Genomic DNA, 23,872 nt, shown 5'->3' with positions numbered 1-23,872 from the left:
GGAGGGAGGGAGGGAGAATGAGCTGGGGAGGGGCAGAGAGAGAGGGGGACAAAAGATCTGAAGTGGGATCTGTGCTGACAGCAGAGAGCCCAACATGGGGGCTTGAGCCCACAAACCATGAGATCATGACCTGAGTTGAAGTCAGACGCTTAACCAACTGGGCCACCCAGGTGCCCCGGGTCTTGCCTTTTTATCTGTTCTATCACCCTATGTCTTTTGATTGGAGTGTTTAGTCCATTTACATTGAAATTAATTATTGACAGGTAGGTATTTCTTGCCATTTTGTTTCTTGTTTTATGGTGGTTTTTGTGGTTCTCTGTTCCTTTCTTCTCTTGCTCTCTTCTCTCACGTCTTGCTGGCTTCCTTTAGTGGTTGGATTCCTTTCTCTTTATTTTTTGTGTATCTATTATAGGTTTTTGAGTTGTGGTTACCATTAGGTTTGTACACAACCTCCTCTGCATATAGCAGTCAGTCTGTGTTAAGTTGATGATAGCTTAAGTTTGAACGCATTCTTTACTCCTCCCCACCCCACCATGTTTTAGGCATATGGCATCATACTTTACAACCTTTTATTTTGTGAATCCTTTGACTGACTTTTATAGATATACTTAATTTTGCTGCTTTTGTGCTTCCTACTTTTTTTTTTTTTTTTTACTCTTACTCACGGTCTTTTTTTCCACTCAGAGTTCCCTTTAACATTTTTTGTAGGACTGGTTTAGTGGTGATGAGTTCCTTTAATTTTTGTTTGTCTGGGAAACTCTTTCTCTCACCTTCTGTTCTTTTTTTTTTTTTTAACGTTTATTTATTTTTGAGACAGAGAGAGACAGAATATGAACGGGGGAGGGTCAGAGAGAGAGGGAGACACAGAATCTGAAACAGGCTCCAGGCTCTGAGCAGTCAGCACAGAGCCCGATGCGGGGCTCGAACTCACGGACCGCGAGATCGTGACCTGAGCCGAAGTCGGACGCTTAACCGACTGAGCCACCCAGGCGCCCCTCTCTCACCTTCTGTTCTAAATGATAGCCTTGCTGGATAGAGAATTCTGGCTGAAAGTTTTTTTTCTTTCAGCACTTTGAATATATTATACCATTCCCTTCTGGCCTGCAACGTTTCTGCTGAAAAATCCCCTGATAGCCCTATGGGGTTTCCCTTATATGTAACAGTTTTTCTTTCCTCTTGCTGCTCTTAAAATTCTCTCTTTATCACTACTTTTTGCCATTTTGATTACTATGTGTCTTGGTTTGGACTTCCTTGGGTTGATTTTGTTGGAGGCTCTCTGTGCCTCCTGCATCTGGATTTTTGTTTTCTTCCCCAGATTTCGGAAGTTTTCAACTGTTATTTCTTCAAGTTAATTTCCTTCCCCCTTTTCTCTTTCTTCCCTTTCTGGGATCCCTATAATGCGAATGCTATTATATTTGATGGTGTTGCTGAGTTCCCTTAACCTAGTCTCAGTTTTTATTATTCCTTTTTCTTTTTGCTGTTCAGCTTGGGTGCTTTCCATTAGTCTATCCTCCAGGTCGCTAATCTGTTCTTCTGCTTCCTCTAATCTGCTATTTATTATTCCTTTTGATATATTTTTATTTTCAGTATTGAGTTCTTCATCTCTAATCAGTTCTTCTTTGTTTTCCATCTGTTTGGTGAGGGTCTCACTGAGGTCCTCCACTCTTTTCTCAAGCCCAGTGAGTATCTTTATGACCATTACTTTAAATTCTCTATCAGGCATATTACTTACCTCCATTTCATTTAGGTGTCTTGCTGCGGTTTTGTCCTGTTCTTTCATTTGGGACACATTTCTCTGTCTCCTCATTTTGTCTAACTCTCTGTGTCTGTTCCTATGTTTTAGGAAATTCAGCTACAACTCTTGTTCTGGAAAGTAGTGGCCCTTAAGAAGAAGTCCTATAGTGCAATGTCCCCTGTTCACCCAAAACTGGTGCTTCGGGGTCTCTTCCATGTATGTTGCATGCACCCTACTACTGTGACTGAGACACTTTTTTCTTCAGTCCATTCATCTGTAATGGCTCTCTTTGCCTGTTGTGGGCAGGGTTTGGTCCCTGTGTTGTTAGTGGGCCAGTCTGGGGCCATCTTGTGCTTCAGTTGAGTCAGACCAGGCATTTGCCAGAGCTGTGGCAGCACTGAACTGCAGGGCACCTTCTCTGTGTTGTCCCCTGAACTTTTACTGAAGTCAGACTAGGAGATTTTTTTTTTCCAGACTAGGAGAGTTTTGTAGGCTGTGGCTCCATAAAGTCAACCCAAGCTCCATAGAAGTGGTCAATCATAACTGATTAGTGAGTGACACTCTCAGCATAGCAGTCTGAAAGACCTTGAGTGCATAGCTGGTTTTTCCAATTTTGTCTTGGTAAAAAGGAGGATAAGCTACTGAACATATGTAAATATCTATAGCGCCATGAAAGGTACAACACTCAGTTTCTGACTATCAGGGTCAGGGAGGTGACTCAGTGAGAATCGAATGTCATTTCAATGGAATATTGGGGCACCTGGCCAGGTGGAAGCGCATGAGATTATTTATCTTGGGGTTGTGAGTTCAGGCCCACACTGAGTGTAGAGATGACTTAAATAAATAAACTCTAAAACAAACAAACATGTAGATAAATGGAATATTACTCAGAATGAGATCTTGCCATTTGCAACAGTATCGATGGACCCAGAAGGTATTATGCTAAGTGAAATAAGTCAGACAGAGAAAGACAAATACCACATGATTTTACTTATATGTGAGATCTAAGAAACAAAACAAATGAACAAATAAACAAACAAAAGACCCATAAATACAGAGAACAAAATGGTGACTGTCAGAGGGGAGGTAGATGGGGGAATGGGCAAAATGGGTGAAGGGGAGTGGGAGATACAGGTTTCCAGTTATGGAATGAATAAGCCATGGGTATGAAAGGTACAGCACAGGGAATATAGCCAATGATATCGTAACAGTATTATATGGTGACAGATGGTAGCTACACTTGTGGTAAGCACAGCATAACATACAGAGTTACCAAATCACTATGTGACACACCTGAAATTAATGTGACATTGTGTGTTAACTATACTTCAGTTAAAAAAAAAAACTGAGGGGGTGTCTGGCTGATGCAATCAGGGTGTGCAACTCTTGAGCTCAGGGTTGTGAGTTTGAGCCCCACATTAGGTGTAGAGATTACTTAAAAACAAAATATTTTAAAATATAAAGACTGCATTTCAGTTTATAGAAAGAGTCTACTAAATTGATACGGTTACAAATAGCTTGAGGGAAAGAGAAAGGGCCTCGTTAGGTACCCAGGAAATAGAACATTAAAACATCAATGGTATTCAGGCAAATGACCGTAGTGACATTTGCCTTACCTGCACACACAGTCTTGTTAGCAATCCTTGGTCTGCTGGGTTTGGAGTGAGCATCCAGCCCATGGAATCAGCTTCTTCTTGGTGAGAGACTGGAAACACTAACTCAGCCCCAGAAGTGGTTTGAAAGTCACCTGAGTGATGCCAGCAGAAGCTGTGCCCAGAGTCCATTCTCTAAGTGGTCAATAGTTCGAAGTCTGCTTCCTTTTCTAGGGGGTTTTGGGACTGTCCTTAATTGAAGACACAGCCTCCCCCCTGTGGCTGACTGCAGAGCCTCAGGCCAAACAAAAGATGACAGAGACTCAGTGGATGTGGTTAATTTACTACCGAATATTTTCAAATGTAAGAGGTCTTATGAGAGTTCAAAATAAGAATAATGCAACTGATGAAGAAATTTGGTTGTTTCTGTGACATGCAAGGCAAAGATAATAAAACCAATTTTTAAAAAATGTAGATAAAATCTCTTTAAACCTGATTTAACCTGTTTTCAGAGAAGATGGTTAATGTTACATCTGATTTATAAATGTGGGTGAATAATATCTACAGTGGAAAAAATTATGACATATAACAATAATTCTGAGGCAAAATATACACCAAAGCCGAAGAATATGCCAAAAACACCAGTAAAGTAATTCGGTGAGTCTGAAGCAGGGCTAAGATACCTATATTTTTTAAAAAACTCCATGGATGAGTCTGATGTGCATCCCAGGTTGAGAACCCAGAATTAGAAGGTGCTAGATTCAGATTACAGAAGTCAGAATGCGCTGAGCTAGCATTTAAATAATAACTGAAATTTGGTGATAAACACTGCACCCCTGTTGCCAAAGACCATCAGGCAAAGGGCCAGGAGGACTCCTGCAAACGTAGGGACATGTGGCAGACCTACTGCATGTTGTGACAGATGTTTCACTGAGGTTAAAACATTATGGACAATGTGAACTTTGGCAAATCTCCAGGGACTTCCCATGGCGCTTTCCCACGGAGTATGTGATTTCTAAAATGTTTTTGTTAAAACCTTTTTACCTGTACAAATTTGACCTGGAGAAGGCTGAGCACCTCCTCTGTTAGGATGCCTCTTTACAATAATGGCATATCTAACAAACATGATTAATTCTAGAGTCTCTCTTTTCATAAAGTAAGAGGTCACGGGGCTCCTCGGTGACTCAGTCGGTTGAGTATCTGACTCTTGATTTCAGCTCAGCTCATGATCTCACAGTTTGTGGGATTGAGCCCTGTGTCAGGCTCTATGCTAACAGCACAGAGCCTGCTTGGGATTCTTCTCTCTCTCTGCCTCTCTCCTCGCCCTTCCCCTGCTCACGTGCGCACGCGCGCACACACACACACACACACACACACTCTCTCTCTCTCTCTCTCTCACAAAATAAACATTAAAAAGAATAATAGTAAATATAAACGTTTTAAATTTTGATGAAGTCCAATTTATCTACTTTTCCTTTTGTATGCTTTTAGATTCTGAAATTTTATTCCTATGTTTTCTTCCAAGAATTTCATAGTTGCAACTCTTAAATTTAGCTCTATGGTCTGTTTTGAGTTAATTCTTGCATATGGTGTGATGTAGGGGTTCAAATTCATTCTTTTGCTTGTGGATGTCCAATTGTATAAAAGATTATTCTTTCAACATTGAATTGTCTTGGCACCTTGTCAAAAATCAAATAACCATAAGTGTAATGTACAATCTGAACTTCAGAGTCTACTTTATTGACCTTGTGTCTATTCTTACATTGGTACCATACTGCCCAGTCTTTTTTTTTTTTTTTTTTTTAAGTAATCTCCATGCCCAACATGGGGCTTGAACTCATGAGATCCTGAGATCAAGAGTCACATACTCCACCAACTGATCCAGCCAGGACATCAGTACTGCCCAATCTTTTGTTTTTTTAAATGTTCATTTATTTATTTTGAGAGAGAGAGAGAGGTGGGGGGTGGGGGTGGGGGTGGGGGTGGGGGTGGGGGTGGGGAGAGAATCCCAAGCAGGCTCCTCACTGTCAGCACAGAGCCAGATGCAGGGTTTGAGCTCATGCCGTGAGATCATGACCTGAGCCAGAATGGAGTTGGACGCTTAACCGACTGAGGCACCCAGGTGTCCCCATAATTTCTCTTCAAATTGTTCATTGTTAGTGTATATAAATACAACTGATCTCTGTATATTGATCTTGTATCTACAACCCTGTTAACTTCCTTTTTAGTTCTAATAGGTTTTTGTCAATTCCTTAAGATTTTCTATACCTAGAATCATGTCATCTGAGAATAGAAATAATTTTACTTCTTCTTTTCCAGTATAGATGTCTTTTATAAATATTCCCTGCCTAATTACCCTGACCAGGACCTCCAGTACAATGATGATTAGAAATAGCAAGCAAACATCCTGATCTTGTTCCTGACCGTAAGAGAAAACCTTTCGGTCTTTCCCCAGTGATATGACGGTAGTTGTGGGTTTCTTCTGCCCGTCCTTTATCGGGTTGAGGAATTTCTCTCCTAATCCTAGTTTGTTGGGGGTTTGTTTGTTTTACCATGAAAGGGTGTTAGACTTCATTAAATGCTTTTTCTGATGTTAATTGAGATAGTCGTGGGTTTTGTCCTTTATTTTATTAATATGGTGTACTATATTGGTTGATTCTCATATCTTTTTTAAAAATGTTTATTCCTTTTTGAGAGAGAGAGAGAGAGAGCAGGGGAGGGGCAGAGAGAGAGGGAGACACAGAAACTTAAGCAGGCTCCAGGCTCTGAGCTGTCAGCACAGAGCTGGATGCAGGGTTCAAACCCACAAACTGTGAGATCGTGACCTGAGCCACACAGGTGCCCCTGATTTTCATATCTTAAACCAGCTGTCATCCCTGGGATAAATCCCACTTGTTCAGATAATATATTCCTTTTTAGATTCTGCTGCATTCAGACTGCTAGTATTTGGGGCAGGTATCTGTGCCTATGTTCATAAGGAATACTGGTCTACAGCTTTCATTTCTTATGATATATCCGTCTGATTTTGGTACTCTAATCTTTATTATTTCCTCCCTTCTGCTTGTTTCGGGTTTACTCTTCTTTTTCTGATTTCTTAAGGTAGAAATTAAGGTGTTCTTAAGTTATTACTTAATGTTTGTTTATTTATTTATTTTTGAGAGAGAGCATGCAAACGGGAGGGGCAGAGAGACAGAGGGAGACAGAGAATCCAAAGCAGACTCAGGCTCCAAGTTGTCAGCACAGAGCCCAACGTGGGGCTCAAACTCATAAATTGTGAGATCATGACCCGAGCCAAAGTCAAACGCTTAACCGACTGAGCCACCCAGATGCCCCCAGAAACTAAGGTTATTGATTTGAGATTTTTTTCTTTTCAGTTTACTGATCTAAATTTTCCTCTAAACACACCTTTCACTGTATTATATATATTTTTTGTATATAGTATATCCATTTTCATTCATATCAAAGTATTTTCTAATTTCCCTTGTGATTTCTTCCTTGGCCCATTGGTTATTCAGAAGTGTAGTTTAATTTCTACATACTTGTGGATTTTCCGGCTTTCCTTCTGTTATTGATTTCTAATTTTTAATTTTTTAAATTGTAATTTGTAGCCAGAGAACGTACTCTACGATTTCAATGCTTCTACAATTTTTAAAAACTATTTATTTTTGAGAGAGAGAGAAAGAGCATGAGCAGGGGAAGGGCAGAGAGGGAGATACAGAATCCAAGGCAGCTGTCAGCACAGAGCCTGATGGGGACCCGAACTCGTGAACCGCGAGATCATGACCTGAGTCAGACGCTTAACCGACCGAGCCACCCAGGCACCGCAATCCTTCTACATCTATTGAGACCTGTTTTATGGCCTGACACATGGTCTGTCCTGGATAATGTTCCATGCTCACCTGAGAACAATTTGTATTATGCCATTGCTGGGTGGAGTGTTTTCAAGAAGCCATTTTACGATGGTTGGATAATAGTGTTATTCAAATATTCAATTTCTTGTTGATTTTCTGATCTACTTCTTTTACCCATTATTGTGAGTAGGGCATTAAAACCCACGAGTATTATTACTGAATAATTCATTTCTGCCTTCAATTTTGTCAGTTTTTGCTGTATGTATTTCAGGACTCTGTTAAGTGTATGTATGTTTATAATAATTATTTCTGCGTTGACATTTTACTTTTCTTTTTTTTTAGTGTTCGTTCGTTTTTGAGGAGGGGGGAGGGACAGAGAAAGAGAGAGACAGAATCTGAAGCAGGCTCCAGGCTCCGAGCTGTCATCACAGAGCCCGACGTGGAGCTCCAGCTCATGAACCGTGAGATCACGACCTGAGCCGAAGTCGGCCGCTTCACCGACTGAGCCACCCAGGTGCCCAGACATTTTAATTATTGTAAAGTGTCCTTCTTTAGCTCTAGCAACAATTTTTGCTTTAGTCTATTTTGTTTGGGGGCGCTTTGGTGACTCAGTCGGTTAAGTGTATGACTTCGGCTCAGGTCATGATCTCGTGGTGAGTTCGAGCCCCGCGCCCGGCTCTGTGCTGACAGCTCGGAGCCTGGAGCCTGCTTCAGATTCTGTGTCTCTCTCTCTGCCCCTCCCCTGCTCGTGCACTGTCTCTCGAAAGTAAATAAACATTTAAAAACTTAAAAAAAAAATAAAATGAAGGCTATTTTGTTTACAATTAGTATAGGGGCGCCTGGGTGGCTCAGTCGGTTAAGCGGCCGACTTCGGCTCAGGTCATGATCTCACGGTCTGTGGGTTCGAGCCCCGCGTCGGGCTCTGTGCCGAAAGCTCAGAGCCTGGAGCCTGTTTCGGATTCTGTGTCTCCCTCTCTCTGACCCTCCCCCGTTCATGCTCTGTCTCTCTCTGTCTCAAAAATAAATAAATGTTAAAAAAAAATTTTAAAAATAAAATAAAATAAAATTAGTATAGCTACTCTAGCTCTCTTTTGGTTACTGTTTACATGGAATATCTTTTTCCATCCTTTAACTTTTAACCTAATTGTAATTGAATGTAAAATGCCTTTTGTAGACAGCAAAATGTGAAGTCACTTAAAAAATCCATTTTGTGTGTAGTCTGTTGACGTTTAATGTACGGACTGATTAGGTTAAGATTTACATTTGCATTTTGCAATGTGTTTTCCTATGTCTTTTTGTCCCTCTGTTCCTCCATTATTGCCTTCTTTCGTGCTATTTTCTAGTGTACTATTTTTTCTTGTTATTTCTTTTACTATGTATTTTCGTTATTTTCTTAATGATTTCCCTGGGGATCAAGCACTTTTATTTATGAAAATCTTGTTCATATTAGTACCAACCTAATTTCAATAATATATAAGAATTTTACTCATATGTTTACTCCCATGTATCTCCATTCCATCCTTTCTTTTTGCCGTTATTGTCACGTGAATTATAGGTTGATGTTGTAAATCCATCAACATGGGTTTATGATTATGGCTTTATGCAAGTATATTTTAAGTCAGGACAAATAAGTTAAAGATGCATGAATACTGAATTTTGTGTTTACTTACGTAGTTATCTTTACTTACAAGCGCTCTTTTTTATGTGGAATTAAGTTACTGTTTAGTGTCGTTTCATTTCAGCCTGAAGGATCACCTTTAGTATTTCATATGGGGAAGGTCTGCTGATGACAGATTGGCTCAGTCAGTTCAGCGTCCAACTTCAGCTCATGAGTCATGATCTCACGGTTTGTGGGTTTGAGACCCTCATTGAGCTCTGTGTTGACAGCTCAGAGTCTGGAGCCTGCCTTGGATTCTGTGTCTCCCTCTCTCTCTGCCCTCCCCCCACTCACACTCTGTCTGTCTCTCAAAAAATGAATAAACGTTAAAAAAAAAAATAAAGAAAATCACAATTCTAGGGGTGCCTGGGTGGCTCAGTCAGTTAAGCATCTGATTTCAGCTCAGGTCATGATCTCACTATCCGTGGGTTCGAGCCCCACATTGGGCTGTGTGCTGACCGCTCAGAGCCTGGAGCCTGCTTCAGATTCTGAGTCTCCCTGACTCTCTGCCCCTTCCCTGCTCACACTTTGTCTCTCCTTCAAGAATAAACATTTAAAAAAAAAAGAGAGAGAGAGAGAGAGAGAATCACAATTCCATTGCCACTTCAGACTCCTCTGTAGAAACCAAGAACAGACACGCCTGGGCTTAGCCTGTGAGGTATAAACTCAGGAAACACAGCTCACCCAGGTCAGTCAGGGGGTTCACTGGCCATCTCAGCAGAGGACCTCCAAAACCGTTACAGGATAACATTCAGGAAAATGCAGAATCTTTTTTCTTTTAGTTCTTTTAATGTTTTTAATTATTTATTAAACATTTTTTACTATCTATTTTTGAGGGAGAGAGAGAGACAGAGCCTGAGTGGGGGGGGGGGGAGAGGGAGAGAGAGAGAGAGAGACAGAGAGAGAGAGAGAATCTGAAATAGGCTCCAGGCTCTGAGCTGTCAGCACAGAGCCCGACACGGGGCTCGAACTCAGAAACAGTGAGATCTTGACCTAGGCCAAAGTCAGACGCTTAACCATCTGAGCCACCCAGGTGCTCCTGTTTTTACTTATTTTTGAGAGAGAGAGAGATGGAGAGAGTGAGTGGGGGAGGGGCAAAGAGAGAAGGGGACAGAGGATCCAAGCAGACTCTACACTGACAGCAAGCCCTATGTGGGGCTCGAACTCACAAACTGTGAGATCACGCATGACCTGAGCTGAAGTCAGACACTCAACCAACTCAGTCACCCAGGCACCCCAGAAAAAGGCAGAATCTTAACTCATACACGTATAAAATTAACACATGTTAAAGATTTTAAGTCATTTTAAAAACGAGATTCAGGAATGTTATAATTGCTTCAAAGACATCAAAGAATCACAAATCTATATAGAATAAAGAAATGTTGGAGTTAAAGGAAACGACTTTTTCCGCAACTGGAGGAGAGAAATCACTTGAACTTCCACAGGGACAGAATTCATTTTCAAGTCTATGGAAAACAATTATTTCCATTGCTACTAGTTATCTACAGAGTTGTAAAATGGGTTGAAGACAACTGAGAGGCACCAACATTATAAATCCGAGAGCCTGGCAAGATGTGCTTTAAACAGAGCATAGCTTTCCTTAGAGACACCAGTAATCTGCTCTGCTCGTTTAGACTTTTTTTTTTTTTTTAGGTAGGCTTCACACCCAGCATGGAGCCCAACGCAAGGCTTGAACTCACAACCCCGAGATCAAGTGTCACGAGTCTGAGCTGAGATCAAGTCGGACGCTTAGCCAATGGAGCCCCCAGGCGCCCCTGCTCATTCAGTTTTGAACTGTTTACAGCCTGGGCCCCATCCCCTAAATGCCCCTGATTTTCAGGCCCCAGGATTCCCAGACTCCAAGCCCCTCCCCGAACCCTGCTCCACTCTGGCCCAGACCACCTCCCCAAGCCCCAAGTTTCATCTCTTGTCACCCCAACGAAAAGTCCGGTCTCCACCTGCCGCGTCCTCAGGCCCCACTTCCTCAAGGTCCTGGCCCTCGAATCCCCCACTCCATTCTCCCCAGTTTGCTCTAGCACAGCTCTGATGGCAACTCCCACGGACTGGAAGCCAGAGCGCCTCCCACCCTGCCCAGAGCCCCCGTGCTTCTAGCACCCCCGGGGAAAGGGGAGGCCCAGTGGTGGTTGAGCTTGGCTGACCTCTGGCGTGGTGGGTGGAGGGGAGGGGGACGGTGACCTTTCATTCAGAAAAATAAAGCGTGATGTGATGTTCCTCACGTCAAGAGTCCTGGGGCCAGGTGCCACCACACTGCTTGGGAGAGTGACCCAGCCAAGCGGGCCTTCCCCGTTCAGCACAGCGGACCCTCAAGGGGAAGCCCACCCCCGCTCCATGTTGAGGAGAGCCCAGCGGGCGGGGGCGCCCGGCTCCGGGCTCCCCGCCCGACAGTCACCTCACCACCAGCTCGCCCCACTCCTGAAGGGTCCCCCCACCTCACCACAGACCACAGGCACCTCTCTCCCCCTCTCTGCTCTTCAGGGGAGGCTTCCAGACCCCCAGCTTCTCTGAGTACCTGCTTTCTTTTCCCCTCTGCATTTGTCTGCAACACCTTCTCTTCTCTGCCCTGTGTTCTCATGCCTTCCGGAGGCTGGCTGGAGGCCTGCCTCCCCAGAGACTTGCGTGCACTCAGCCCTTTGCAGCCACACCACACTCTCAGCGGGTGCCATCCACAGAATGACTTTTCAAAGAGAACATTCGGGAAGGCTCAGGGGGTGCCAGGAGGCGCCGGGCAGGAAATCTCTTCCAATCTGCTTTCGGAACTAGCTTAGTTTTCTCACCGCCCTTGCAAAGGGGTATAAATTTCAAGTTGTTCGTAGCTTTTCACCGAGTCAAAATGCTCATACTTTCCGCGAACAGAAAAAACACTTCCCCTGGGAGCGGGCCCGGGGAACTTATCTGGGTAGTCGAGCTGAGGAAGTCCCTGCCTGCCACCTGCCTGGCTGGGCTCTGGGTGTTCTTCTGAGAGGCTCAGATGCCTGGGGAGCTCTCCCTTGCTGTCAGGAGCAGGTCAGGGAAGCACTCTGCTAAGGGGCTGGGATGGCCTGCTAGAGGGAGGGTCACGGGCAGTGGGACAGGGAGAGTGGCCAGAACGACGAACTCTCCCCCAGGCGAGGAAGGATGGACCGCTGCCGGGTGTCCAAAGGTCTGAGCTCCCTGAGTGTCTCAGGGAAGGGATGAGGGAGACTTCCACTACGCCCTCAGCTGTGGCAGACAGCAACCCACTCTCCTTTGCTGAAACAAGCAAGAAGTTGTGGGCCCACGTAACTTGGAAGTCCAAGGGTCTGGCCTCAGGTGTGACTGGATCCAGGCGATCCCGGCATGTCTGGGTTCTGCCTCTCTCCACCTCTCCCCCTGCTTGCCTCTGGGCTGCCTTCATTCCCAGGCGTGCTCCCTGAATAGCCTGGGTAGCTTTTCATAGTTCTTGGCATGACGGACACACTAGGGGAGATGTCACGGTAGACCCTGATTTGCTCCACAGAGGCAACGTCCCTCAGTACGGTGACAACGGGCAGGAGGCGTGCACCCGGACTGGATCACCTGGGCCACCCACCCAACCACAGGGTGGAGGCAGGTGGTCCTGTGATTAACGCCCCATCAGAACCCCCTGGAAGGTGCAGGGGAGAGAGCAAGGCCAGTGCTTGGAGCAGGGGACACCCAAGTGGCCTGCGGCCTCAGGCAGTTAGCTTCCCTGAGACAGGGTGGACGTGACCAGAACAGCTGATTCTGGAGACTCAGATGCTCCCACATTCCCAGTTTCTGGTGCCACAAGAGCTAGGAGGTCCTTTTGAATCCCATGGAGGAGAGGAAGCCCCTCAGAAGACTATCATCCTGTGTCCGCAGTCAGGCAGTGGGCGCCCTGAGCAGAGGAGAATGAGAACGCAAGCATCGTATTTTCCAGGAGTCGCCACGCCTCCAACCGCATGGGAGCCCACACCTCCCTAGGGACCCCGCAGGACTGAGGACAGTGAAGGCTCTACCTTTCCTCATCCCACCAAAGCCAGGCGAGGCCTATCCGGGGCAGGTTCTGAGGAACCAAGGAGCCTGCTGCCGGTGGTGGCACAGGCAACAGTGGCCCTGAGGCTCAGGCCTCGTTCCTGCCCAGGAGTGCCCTCTGGGGACAGCCAGGCACCAAAGGTCCTGCCTCAGCCACTGCCTCCCCTCTGGGTCTCCTTCAAATTCCCCCAGCCCTGAGTTTGAGAAAGCCTTTGGGCAGGGCTGTGGGCCTGAGTGGCTGGCTACCTGCTGTCCAGCTGGAGGCGTGGGCACCCTGGCGACCAGCTTCAAGTAGGGAGAGTGTGCCGTGGCAGCTCTCGAGAACTTGGCTCTTCGGCATCTCCCTCCCCTAGTTACTTCCCACGAGACGCTAACAGGAAGGCCCTTGAGGCTTCTAAGGGCAGTGGCTTCCTCAAATTGTCTACCTCCAGCCCTGGCCTCAGGCTCAGGGCCACCTGCCCCCCCTCTCCAGGAGACCGTGCATGTCCCACACAGCCTTCCTCCTTTGCCGCCCTCTGGCCTGGTACAGCTAGAACAAAGGCACACGTGGGCAGACGGGAGGCTCTTGCCAATACCTCTGATCATCTCCTGATGGAAGAGAGGGCAGGACGGAACTGGGAGGCAGCTCCACAAGCTTTAGTCCCAAGGTGGGCCGGGGAGAGTGCTAATGGGTCTGAGGGCAGAGGCTGTGCCGAGGCGCGTGGCTACCCGCCCCCGCCACCCCCCCCCCCCCATGCCCTCATCCTCCTCCCTCAGAATCTCTCCACTGACAACCACCAAAGGCACTTCTGCAGCTCGCACCCCACCTGCCAGCCCCCACTCCCAAAGGCAAACAGCCACATGAAACCCCCTGCCCCTGCCTTTTTTCTAGGCTCTCAGCATCCCAGGAGGCTAAGGCCTGGCAGGTGGCCTCCTGTCCTCAGCACTGAGCTGTGTCTGAGCTACTTGGGAGCCTGACTCCACCCGATACTTGATGCGACCCCAGACCAGAGGCTCCAGTGGTTAGGGCCTGGGGGTCCTTCCCTCCTTCCTGCTCAGCTGGTCCTGCTAAGGCGGGGAGAATAAGGAGCCTTCAAAAGCCCACATGCAGGCCAAGTCAAGGACAGGCAGCTTCTGAAGTTTAGAAGGGGCATGCGGAAACCAGAACAATCGTGGGAAGAGGCTGGGTCAGCAGGAGCAGGAGCCGCTATTCCCAGCCCCCACAGTCATCAGGTGAGGTCCTTGCAGCTATGGGTTCCTTGCTGCAGAAATGAGACCCCTTGTCTGGGAGAATAGGATCTCAATTCCACACCAGTCACGCCGGATCACAGCTCAGGCGTCCTGCCTCCCCTGTGGAGCCTGTGTCCCCCATGGGTCTCTGCTTCCCGCTGGCCTAGGCAGCCAAGAGGAGGGGCCAGAAGCCCCGGCCCTTGTTCATTGCAGCTTCCTCTCCTGAACCCTTGCGGCCCTCTTGCCTGGCTTCCCTGCAGCCCTCTGTGCAGGAGAACGACGCAGCCCGCCACAGGCTGCGGTAAGGGCTACGGCTCTGCTCCCTGTGGACGTGAGGCAAGCACAGACCCAGACCATTGTCCCAGCACTGCGGCAGATGTAGGCTGCTCAGGGGCAGGGGCCATTTACCAGAACCCCAGGAAAAAGGTAGCTGCCGCCTGTCTGTCTGAATAAAGAGTTTGGAATGTCTACAGGTTTGATCACACAAGGAGCTAGAAACTAAAGACTTGTGGCTCAGGAAAAGGAGCGATGCTTCTGACCGGAAGGATCCCAAGACTGGCTGAAGCCTCACACCCCAGTCTCTTCTAAACCCCACTCACTGAGCCCCTCTGTGCCTGCACCTGGCGAGAAGCCCCCGGCAGGATGCTCCCGCAAAGGGAACAGACGCTACGATTGCTAGGTCACAAAAAGACAGCCCGTTCTGCCCGACCCTCACACCCAGCTGGCTCAGCACAGCACACAGCCCAGACATGCTTGCTGAACAGCGGCCCTGCTGGGGAGAGGCCTCGCCACGCAGCTGCAGATCCTGGATGAACGGACGTCGGGTGGGTGTCACACTGCCTCTGACCGCCACAGCCCGTTCTCTGCGGAAATTCCAAAGAGCAATGGAGGGAGGGGGGCAAGAGTCTGGGGCTCAGAGGGCGCAACCCCAGGATCTGGGAGAGCAGCCAGCCAGGGGTGACGCCGCCTCGACGGACAGTCCAAGTCACCCCAGCTCCGTGGAGGTCTGCACAGAGAAAGGTGCTACACAAGTTCACTACTCTGACCCACGGAACGATTTATTGTGCAAATCCCACACAGGCTCCAGGCCTGGGCCAAGTCCGAAGCTCTAGCTGGGCCCTGGCTCTGGGCCTGTTCTGTGGTCCCCACCCTGGCCAGTGTCTGCTGTGGAGTGTACAGGTGTCCGTGAGTGTGCCCGTGTGTGAAGAGGGCCTCCTTGGGTCACGGGCGCTTGGGCGTTGTGGCATCCCAGCCTGAAGTCAGGTCCCCATCTGCTCAGGCTTAGGGACCACACTGGTCCACACAGTCCTTCCCGCTGCGGAACACGTGATAGATGCTGGTGGGAGGGAACATGGCGACAGCACCGAGCAGGGAGCCCACCTGGATGGCCACACCAGCTGCCAGCAATGCCGGCCGGCCGCCACCATGCAGCAGGGAGCTGGCGGCCACCTTCACGTATGAGAACACGCCCAAACACAGCACCCAAGACAGCACCTGGGAGGGTGGACACGGCAGCAGGCTGAGCATGAGATGCTCGCTGCTCTAAGGCAAACCCCCTCCCCACTGCCACCCTCTCTGCTTCAGTGTCCCAGCGTACTTACCACGAGGACCACTCCTGCGGAGGTGCCCACCAGGGGTGGGCAAGGACTCAGGATTGCCAGCGCCATCAGATAGGCCCCAAAGAGCATGCCCAGCATGGAGAGACCTCCCAGCCCTGCCAGAGACCTGCAGGGGTGGAGCAGAAACTCAGGGCTGGCTGCACCACGACCCAGCCCCTATCCTTCAACTCCACCCTAAGCGGCCTGGGCATCCACGTGTACCTGCACAGGACGCCCATGGCCAGGAAGCAGGCGAGGGGGTTGGCAGCACTGCCCAGCACCACTGCCAAGTGGTAGGCCAGCCGCCCATAGGGCAAGCAGGAAAAACTCTGCACGGCAGGCAGCACGCCATTGGTCAGTGCGTTGGTGACGGCCAGCAGGCCCAGCAGGCAGGCTCTGTGCACAGGGAGCAGCCTGTGGGCCTCAGGGTCTGGGCTAGCAGTGGTGCCTGTTGCTTGGCTCGGTGACTCCCGCAGTGGCAAGGCCTCTTCCTCCTCCTCTTCCTCCTCCTCCTCCACTCTGGGGGCTCTCACCTGCAGGTCAGACTCTGGACCTGCTGTGGGTACAGACGGTGGCGACGGCAACAGCAGCAGAAGACCCTGGAAGGCGGCAGCTGAAGTGACCAGAAGGGCGGTCAGCATCCAGAAAAAGGTGCTGGCGGGAAAACGCTCCGGAAAGTCGTGGGGGAGCCAGAGGGTGCCACTGTCGGGAGCTGGCAGACATTCAAGGTGGCCTACACCCTGCACTAAGGCCAGCACGCAGGGCAGCAGGGCACTGAGGCCCTGACCCAGGAAGAAAGAGCGCAAGAAGGGAGGTGGGAGGTGACTCAAGAAGGGCAAGAAAGTGACGTTAGAGGCACAGCAGGCCAGTGCCAGCACCAAGGCCAGTGTTAGGAAGGCCACAGAGTGGAGCTGCCCTGCCACTGGGGCCACGTGGTGCCACAGTGGGGCCAGCAGGGCTGTGCCCACCACGCTCAGTGCCTGCACCACCTGGATGGGGGCCTGCTCGCTCTTGCCAGGAGCCAGCCGTCTCCACAGGGTCACCACCAGCAGACCCAGGTTCCCCAGCGCTACAAGCACAGAGAGATAGGACGGGAGGCTCCAACCTGCAGGGAAGGGAGATCACGTCAGGGGCTAGATGCTCAGGGACAAAGAGCAGCTGCAATCCACCTCACCTGGCACATGTCCCCCCACTTCCCTGCACACTCCCACTCACCCTCAGGAAGGTCTTTTACCACCACAGGCAGCTCCACCCAGATCCCGTTGATGGCAGCCCAAGAACCCATGCCAAAGAGGGCCACCAGCAGGTGGGTCAATACCAGACGGCCCAGCGGAGGTGCCGCCATTCAGCCCGAGGCTGGGTCCTTCCGAACAGGACAGGGTCACAGCCTGCTCCTCTTTCCCCACCTAGGTCCAAACAAAAAACAAACAAACAAACAAACAAACAAACACAACGCTTCAGTTCTTCTGGGACCTGATGACTTCTTCTACCTTGAAAGTTAGCAGACCCGTATTCGGGATCACAGACCAGAAACGCAGAACTGGACTCTGAAGAGGACCAGACCGCCTAGACCAGGAAAATGGGAAGGTGCCCGGGGGTGGGGGCTGAGGATGAGACGGGCCAAACATGCCAAATAGCACGGCTAGGTGTGCGAGCAGAGAAGCAGAAAGCCTGCCCAAAGCGCCAACGGCCCCAGAGGAAGATGGAGAAAGAAAGACCCGATCTGCGGGTCTGAGTAGCCCAGAACACCACCACCCTCACTCCAAAACGGACACGACTCCGGGACAGAGACACCCATTAGGCGCCGCGCACACCTCCGCGGCTTCTGCGCCCAAATGGGAGACCGAGGCTTCAGCGAGACCCAGTACCGCAGGAGTCAAGACCCGCGCGGCGAGGAGAGGCGGGCCCGGCGCCGCCCCTCTCTGCATCAGGTGGGCGGCGAGGAGCCGGCCCGTGCGCAGGGGTGCGTGCGCCTCCTGATCCAGCACCTGCGCGCTCCCCGACCCGACAGCCAGTCGTCTCACCACGCTACGAGGGCGCTGCCTCCGGCCCAGGATCGCAGCCTCGACCCAGAGCCGGTGGGACTGGGAAACGCTGCCCGGACGGAGCGAAAACTCCAACCCACCGGGCGAGGGAGAAGGAAGCCGCGGGGGCCAGCCCCCGGCATGGCCTGTCGCCGGAAGCCCCGCCCCGGAAGTCGGTGCTGAGCCGACGCGGAGGGGATTGGTCCGGGGCTCAGGCCCCGCCTTTACGCGGGCACGCTGCGCCTCCGCCCGGCGGCCTCGCCTGTTCCGCCACAGGCCCCGCCCCATCCGCTCCCCTGGGGCGGTCCGGGAGTTTGACCGGTAGCTATGGCTCCCGGCGTGGCGCGGCGGGCTCGGCGGCGGCCCCCGCGCAGCGTACGGAGCGCACGGCCGGTCGGGGTGCGGGCTCGCTCGGCGGAGGACTGGTGGTGGGACCGGCTGGCGCCGAGCGGCTCCGGTTACCATCTGCTGCAGTCGGACAGCATGCTCCTGGTGCTGCCCGGCCCTGGGCCTGCCCGCACTCGCGTGCAGAGGCGTGCAGCCCGCCGCACTCAGCGGCCAGTGCCCCCAGCGTCCCGCGCCGCGGCGGTCAAGGCTAGGTCCAGACCTGCTCCGGTTTCGGAGCCGCAGCAGGGGCCCGACCCAGGCTGGGGCGACCGCATCCCCCTGGAAATCTTGCTGCAGATTTTCGGGCTGCTGGTGGCGTCCGATGGGCCCATGCCCTTCCTCGGCAGGTACCCCAGGCCCATCGAGCGCAGCAGCATGGCTCAGGCTGACCTCTTGCCCACCGAGCGGGTGGCTGAGGCGGGGGCCGAGGGCGAAGCAATCTGAGCGTTCACACACGCAGACGAGAGAGCACAGTCTCTCACGGGGTCCAGTTTGAGCCCCGAGGGCCTGTCTTTGTGCCGAGGTGTCTGCAGCGTTGTGAGAATAAAATGGGACAGGTTACTCCTCTTAGAAAACCCCACAGCGGCGGCTACAAAAGGCCCAGCCCCTCAGCAGAGATTTTCTCCCAGGGCTGCACGCGTGTGCCGCCGCTGGCACGAAGCTGCCTCCCAGCCTGCGCTCTGGCACACCGTGACCCTGTCGCCCCCGTTGGCTGGCCGCCTCGCCAAGAGCGGAGCCAAGGCGGAGAAGAAGCTTCTCGCTTCTCTGGAGTGGCTTATGCCCAATCGGTGAGACGTTCCCTCTTTTCTTTTATGCCCTCGTTTCATCTCTGTGGTTTGTACAAAGCCCCAAGCTCCTTCGTGTTTCCATATACCAAAGTGATGGGTGGGGAGGACGCCAACAGAGGGGCACCGTGGGAATACTACGCAGCTCTGCCTCTGCTGTCGGCCCAGGTTTTCACAGCTCCAGAGGCTGACCCTCATCCACTGGAAGTCCCAGGTACACCCTGTGTTGAAGGTGAGAGCTCTGGACTGCCCTACGCACCAGTCATGACACTTTGGGGTTGCCCAGTACTTCCAGGGAGTGGGTCAGGCACACGGAGCCCAATGTTGCCCCATGGGGAGGCCTGCCCGGTTCTCGTTTCCTGTTGTTTGTTTCAGTAGAGAGGTGTTAGAAGTGGGAGCACCCACGTTGGCCTGGCATGGGCAGGAAGGAGATCATAGTTGAGTCACCAAAGAGGGTTTGGTGTCAGCCACTGGTTTCTTTCCTTTGTGGACCACAGCGTGCCTTCCCCCCCAATCTCTGCCGGTGCTCTGTCTTCCCCAGCTGGTTAGCGAGTCCTGTCCTCGGCTCACCTTCCTCAAGCTTTCTGATTGCCACGGTGTGACCCCTGATACGTTGGTCATGCTAGCCAAAGCCTGCCCCCAGCTCCACAGCCTGGATATACAGCACTCCATGGTAAGCCCTATGTCCCCAGGGGCCCTGAAGAAGCCTGGGCCGAGGTGACAGGTCCCCATGTGCTGGGTTCCCAGGTGGAGTCTACAGCCGTGGTGAGCTTCTTGGAGGAGGCAGGGCCCCGAATGTGCAAGCTGTGGCTGACTTACAGCTCCCAGACGACAGCCATCTTGGGTGCGCTGCTGGTAGGTTGGTGACAGGTAGGAGCAGAACCGGACGCTGAGCCAGGTCAGCCAGGCCACTGACCCTGTGTTCTCTTCCACCTCTGTAGGGCGGCTGCTGCCCCCAGCTCCGGGTCCTGGAGGTGAGCACTGGCATCAACCGCAACAGCACTCCTCTCCAGCTGCCTGTCGAGGCCCTGCAGAAAGGCTGCCCCCAGCTGCAGGTACCTGACACCCCTCTTCTCCCACCTGCCACTCTCCCTCCCCACCTGCAGCCTAGGCCTTGCTCCAGGTGCTGCGGCTACTGAACTTGATGTGGCTGCCCAAGCCTTCCGGGCGAGTGGTGACTCCTGGCCCAGGCTTCCCCAGTCTTGAGGAGCTCTGCCTCGCCGGCTCCAGCTGCAACTTTGTAAGCAACGAAGCCCTGGGCCGCCTGCTCCGCGATTCCCCTAACCTGCGCCTGCTGGATCTTCGCGGCTGTGCCCGCATCACACCTGGTGGCCTGCGTGATCTGCCATGTCAAGGTCAGCTTTCTCTGGCAGGAGGGGTGTGGGTACCCTTGCCCACCCCACAGCTCACGGCTGCTCTTCACCTCCAGACCTGGAGCAGCTTCACCTGGGTCTTTATGGCACGTCAGACCGGCTGACTCTAGCCAAAGAGGGCAGCCATCTGTTGACCCAGAAATGGTGCCACGCTCTGCGGGAACTGGACCTGAGTGGCCAGGGCTTCAGCGAGAAGGACCTGGAGCAGGCCTTGGCCGCCTTCTCAGTCACGCCTGGGGCCTCACACCCAGCCTTGTGCTCGCTCAACCTCAGGGGCACGCGGGTCACGCCGAGCACAGTCAGGTCAGCCTCCCCTCCCTCGCTCCTTGCAATCAGTGCAGCTTGCCTCCCTGACAAGCCTGGTTTGCAAGCTTCAGGGATCCAAAAGGGGAGCACATACGGACCAAGCCCCTGCTCAGGATTGACCTTAGGGACGCCAAGGGGGTACTGGGCTTGGGCCTCAGTGGCTGGGGGTGGCAAAGCCAGTCGTGGCATGGGCAGAGAGGGCTCCTTACCGGGCCGAGCCCTGCCAGGGCCTGGGTCTTTTGGAGCCAGTGGCTCAACTCCCCGTGGCCTGCCCTGCCCCACAGCTCTGTGATCAGCAGCTGCCCAGGCCTGCTGTACCTCAACCTGGAGTCCTGCCGCTGCCTTCCCCGGGGCCTGAAGCGGGCCTACCGAGGCCAGGAGGAAGTCCAGTGGTGCCGGGAGCAGCTGCTCACCAGCCCCCCTCCTTCCAGCTAGGCAGTTCCAGACCTCAGACCCTCAGGCAGCCTGCGGGCCCTCCACCCTTTTCCAGTTGCCATGTTTGAACGTTTTGTTACAATAAACATTTTTAGGAGCTCTGTGTGGTCCTTGGGGTGTGGTTGAGAGGACAGGTACTGTGCCTGAGGAACCATTCAGGGCTGGGGGGGGGGAGGGGTGGTCTGCCAGGGCTCCTGAGGCTGCGTGTGCTCGTGCCTTGCTGACTCACTGCTGGGCTTGAGTCTTGGACTGGGTGTGTGTATCCTGTTCTCAGGGACACTGAGATATGTTTGTGCCCGTGGTTGTGCTTGAAGCTCTGCCTGGGCAGAAGTGGCAGTGGAAAGGGGGAGGCCCTACTCAGCCATGGGGTTCAGTGTGGGGCGCCTGCCTGCAGATATCCCTGCAGCTTAGGCCTGGGACATCCAGCCACCTTGCCTTCAGGTGAGGATTGTGAACCGGGCTGCTCAGGGGGCCGCTGGTGGTGTGGGGACTGGCGGGGAAGAGCACGCTCACTTCAGGGTCGGGCTCGAGGACTCCCGGCAGAAGGGACAGTCAACAGAACAGCCCCTTCTAGAACGCGCCGTGCAGAACTTCTAGAACCCCGGCTTCGCCCAGCCTACACCAGCCTACACCACCACCTGGTGTCTCTCTCCTCTGCTCTTTGTCTGAAAGCCGCTCCTTCCTGGACCGCAGCCCTGGAGCCTTTCTTCTCCCAGGTAGAAGTGCGACTGTGAGCCTCTGGGCGGTGCCAACCTCCTAGCAGCCCAGCTGACCCTCTGTGCCTACCCCAGACCCCCAAGGGCCGGGTTGGCGGCCTGCCCACCACCTCCGGCGGCAAGCGCTTCCAGCTCTGGGCCCTAGGACTGTTCTGCACCGAGCGCCACCTGGCCAAGCGCCTTAAGAACAACAGCTTCTACCCGTTCATCCAACAGCAGCCCAATGGTGCGCGCGGACCCGGAACCGAGCAGGGCGGGTGCGGGAGCCGGGGGCCTAACGTCTGAACCTGGTGGCGTAAAATCCCGGGCGGGGTTGGCGGCGGAGGGGACGGGCCTGGACGCGGGATCTGCATGGGGGCGGGGCCTGGAGTCGGAAGGGGCGGGGGCGGGGCCGAGCCCTGGGCTGGCGGCGATACAGTTTGCGCGGGGCCGGCTGCTCCGGGCGGAGCTCCGGCGCCACCCCCACCGGCTGCCAGCGGGGACCGGCTGTCCTCACGCACCGCCACCGCGCCGCCCCCAGTCTTCGTGCTTGAGTACTACCTGGACACGCTGTGGAAGGGGACACTGCTCTTCGTCGTCTGCCTCCTCCTCGTCAGCTTCGGCCTCGTGAGCCAGGTCTGAACTCCTGGGCCCGCCCCCCACCGCCTTCCTCCCGGGGGGGCTGGACTCACCTCTCGGTGCCCCGCCCCCGGAACCCCGGGCTGCTCAGGTCCCTGTGGCTGCCGCAGGTGCAGAAGCAGGAGACTTGGGGCTTCCCCGCATGCGGCGTGGTCGTCGGCCTGTGGCTCATGATTTCGTCTTTGCCGCGGCGCCGCCTGGTGCTGAACCACACGCGTGGCACGTACCACTTCTCCGTCCAGGGCCGCACCGTGTGCCAGGGCCCCATGCACCTAGTCTACGTGCGCCTGGCGCTCAGCTCCGACGGTGAAGCCCGGCGCGGCCACGGACGGTGGGCAGGGGGAAGGGTGTGCAAGAGAAACAGCTCCGGGAGTGTGGCGGGGCTGGCTAGACGGCCCACTGCCCCCCCCCCCCCGCCCCCGCCACGGTCCTCAAAGACACACACACACACACACACACACACACACGCGCGCGCGCCCCTTCTCCCCTCCCTCATCCCCACCCCCCACCCCCCACCCCCCACCCAGCTCTCTCCCCACCGGAGCTGCTATCCCCTAGAGCCTCTGGCTGAGCCGCTTGCCCCTCTCCAGCTTATGGAAGGTGCTTCTTCCAGTTGGTTCTATGCGGCCACAAGCTGGAGCCGCTGGTGCTGGTGCAGCTGTCAGAGCGCTATGAGGTGGGTCTTGCCCCAGTCCACCCTGGGGCCCCTTCCCTCCTCGGTTCCATAGGAGGCCTGCCACTGCTTAGGGTCTTCAGATGGGGCCATCTCCCAGGCAGAGTGTGAATACCACGTGGTCCTTGGCCCAGACTTTAGTCCTGGCAGCTGGTGGAGAGGTGACAGGTCCTCTCAGTCCAGGTGACAGCTCACCGCCACCCATTCCCACAGCAAATGGAATACTTGGGCCGTCACATTGCCCGGAAACTCAACATCAATTACTTTGACTGCCTGGCCAAGTCGTACAGGCACGTGGTCCGTCACTGGCCGCTGGGGGCCGCCTTCAGCCCCGGCATCGTGCAGCGCAAGACCGGCACTTATGGCCAACAGACCTTGCAGTCTGACCTGGACGTGTGATTCTGAAGGCAGGTGCCCCAGCACTGCCCCGGCCCCTCAGGCGTACAGTCTCCCTTTCCCTGTGATTTCCCACCTTCACTGGACCTTAGTCTTCCCCTCAATAAAGCCACCTCTTGCTTCCAGGCAAGTGTTTCCTCTCGGGGATGGAGGGGGGGGGGGGCGGGGAGGCACATCTCCGGGGCCTCAGGGAGCAAACCTTGGAGTTTTGAGCTGGTTGAGGGTAACCGGAGGAGCAGGGTGAGTAATGAACAGCCACACCGCCAGGAATTTGGAGTCCTCACTGGACAGGTGTGGGACACACGGCCTCCCTTGAGCAGCAACACTCACCTGGTCCTGTCCGGGCTCGGGAGTGCAGAACAGTGAGCAGCGTGCAGGGGTCAGAATTTGACTGGTCAGCCTGACTCGGTGCCTGGTCCCGTCAGCAGTGGGATGGAGCACAGCTACAGGTCCAGCCTTGTGCCCAGGGTACAGCTTGGCAGACAGCCCCCAGAGTTGCTGCTTCA

The 23,872-nt window shown here is 53.2% G+C and overlaps 3 protein-coding genes across 7 annotated transcripts; 2 read left to right on the top strand and 1 right to left on the bottom strand.

The window, feature by feature from the left end:
* Positions 1 to 15,092: 15,092 nt before the first annotated feature.
* SLC52A2 (solute carrier family 52 member 2) lies at positions 15,093 to 17,842 on the bottom strand. Of its 4 annotated transcripts, none has more exons than XM_042924020.1 (5): positions 17,779 to 17,842; positions 16,869 to 17,059; positions 15,876 to 16,758; positions 15,657 to 15,780; positions 15,093 to 15,549 (listed from the first exon to the last, which is right to left on the bottom strand). In XM_042924020.1, exons 2-5 carry the CDS (start codon positions 16,996 to 16,998, stop codon positions 15,337 to 15,339), a joined length of 1,350 nt encoding a protein of 449 aa, XP_042779954.1. In that variant the 5' UTR covers positions 16,999 to 17,059; positions 17,779 to 17,842; the 3' UTR covers positions 15,093 to 15,336. The 4 variants fall into 4 exon arrangements, with proteins under 4 accessions (XP_042779954.1, XP_042779950.1, XP_042779951.1 ...); XM_042924016.1 differs by having other exon boundaries at positions 17,468 to 17,835; XM_042924017.1 differs by having other exon boundaries at positions 17,642 to 17,835.
* Positions 17,843 to 17,988: 146 nt separating this feature from the next.
* FBXL6 (F-box and leucine rich repeat protein 6) lies at positions 17,989 to 21,060 on the top strand. Of its 2 annotated transcripts, none has more exons than XM_042923989.1 (9): positions 17,989 to 18,411; positions 18,694 to 18,852; positions 19,018 to 19,081; positions 19,391 to 19,522; positions 19,597 to 19,704; positions 19,791 to 19,904; positions 19,973 to 20,204; positions 20,279 to 20,525; positions 20,813 to 21,060. In XM_042923989.1, exons 1-9 carry the CDS (start codon positions 18,005 to 18,007, stop codon positions 20,961 to 20,963), a joined length of 1,614 nt encoding a protein of 537 aa, XP_042779923.1. In that variant the 5' UTR covers positions 17,989 to 18,004; the 3' UTR covers positions 20,964 to 21,060. The 2 variants fall into 2 exon arrangements, with proteins under 2 accessions (XP_042779923.1, XP_042779922.1); XM_042923988.1 differs by having other exon boundaries at positions 19,961 to 20,204.
* Positions 21,061 to 21,199: 139 nt separating this feature from the next.
* On the top strand, positions 21,200 to 23,491 carry TMEM249 (transmembrane protein 249; the record flags this gene model as incomplete). Its single annotated transcript, XM_042923371.1, has 6 exons — positions 21,200 to 21,679; positions 21,755 to 21,905; positions 22,200 to 22,294; positions 22,408 to 22,603; positions 22,888 to 22,973; positions 23,184 to 23,491. Coding segments are annotated over 6 exons (1,194 nt in total), but the record flags the coding sequence as incomplete, so codon positions are not given.
* Positions 23,492 to 23,872: the final 381 nt, after the last annotated feature.

This window comes from Panthera leo, chromosome F2 (assembly GCF_018350215.1).
Source record: "Panthera leo isolate Ple1 chromosome F2, P.leo_Ple1_pat1.1, whole genome shotgun sequence".
NCBI lineage: Eukaryota > Metazoa > Chordata > Mammalia > Carnivora > Felidae > Panthera > Panthera leo.
Note: the sequence above shows the minus strand (reverse complement) of the source record. Positions and strands in the feature narration are given on the sequence as shown.

Excerpts from the sequence above, each read along its gene's own strand:
- FBXL6 (XM_042923988.1), top strand. The coding sequence starts at position 18,005 with ATGGCTCCCGGCGTGGCGCGGCGGGCTCGGCGGCGGCCCCCGCGCAGC. Across the intron at positions 18,412-18,693 it reads CCCATGCCCTTCCTCGGCAG|GGCTGCACGCGTGTGCCGCC; the intron begins GTACCCCAGGCC and ends ATTTTCTCCCAG. Across the intron at positions 19,705-19,790 it reads CCATCTTGGGTGCGCTGCTG|GGCGGCTGCTGCCCCCAGCT; the intron begins GTAGGTTGGTGA and ends CCACCTCTGTAG.
- SLC52A2 (XM_042924020.1), bottom strand. The coding sequence starts at position 16,998 with ATGGCGGCACCTCCGCTGGGCCGTCTGGTATTGACCCACCTGCTGGTG. Across the intron at positions 16,759-16,868 it reads GGTAAAAGACCTTCCTGAGG|GTTGGAGCCTCCCGTCCTAT; the intron begins GTGAGTGGGAGT and ends CCTTCCCTGCAG. Across the intron at positions 15,781-15,875 it reads GCCATGGGCGTCCTGTGCAG|GTCTCTGGCAGGGCTGGGAG; the intron begins GTACACGTGGAT and ends CCACCCCTGCAG.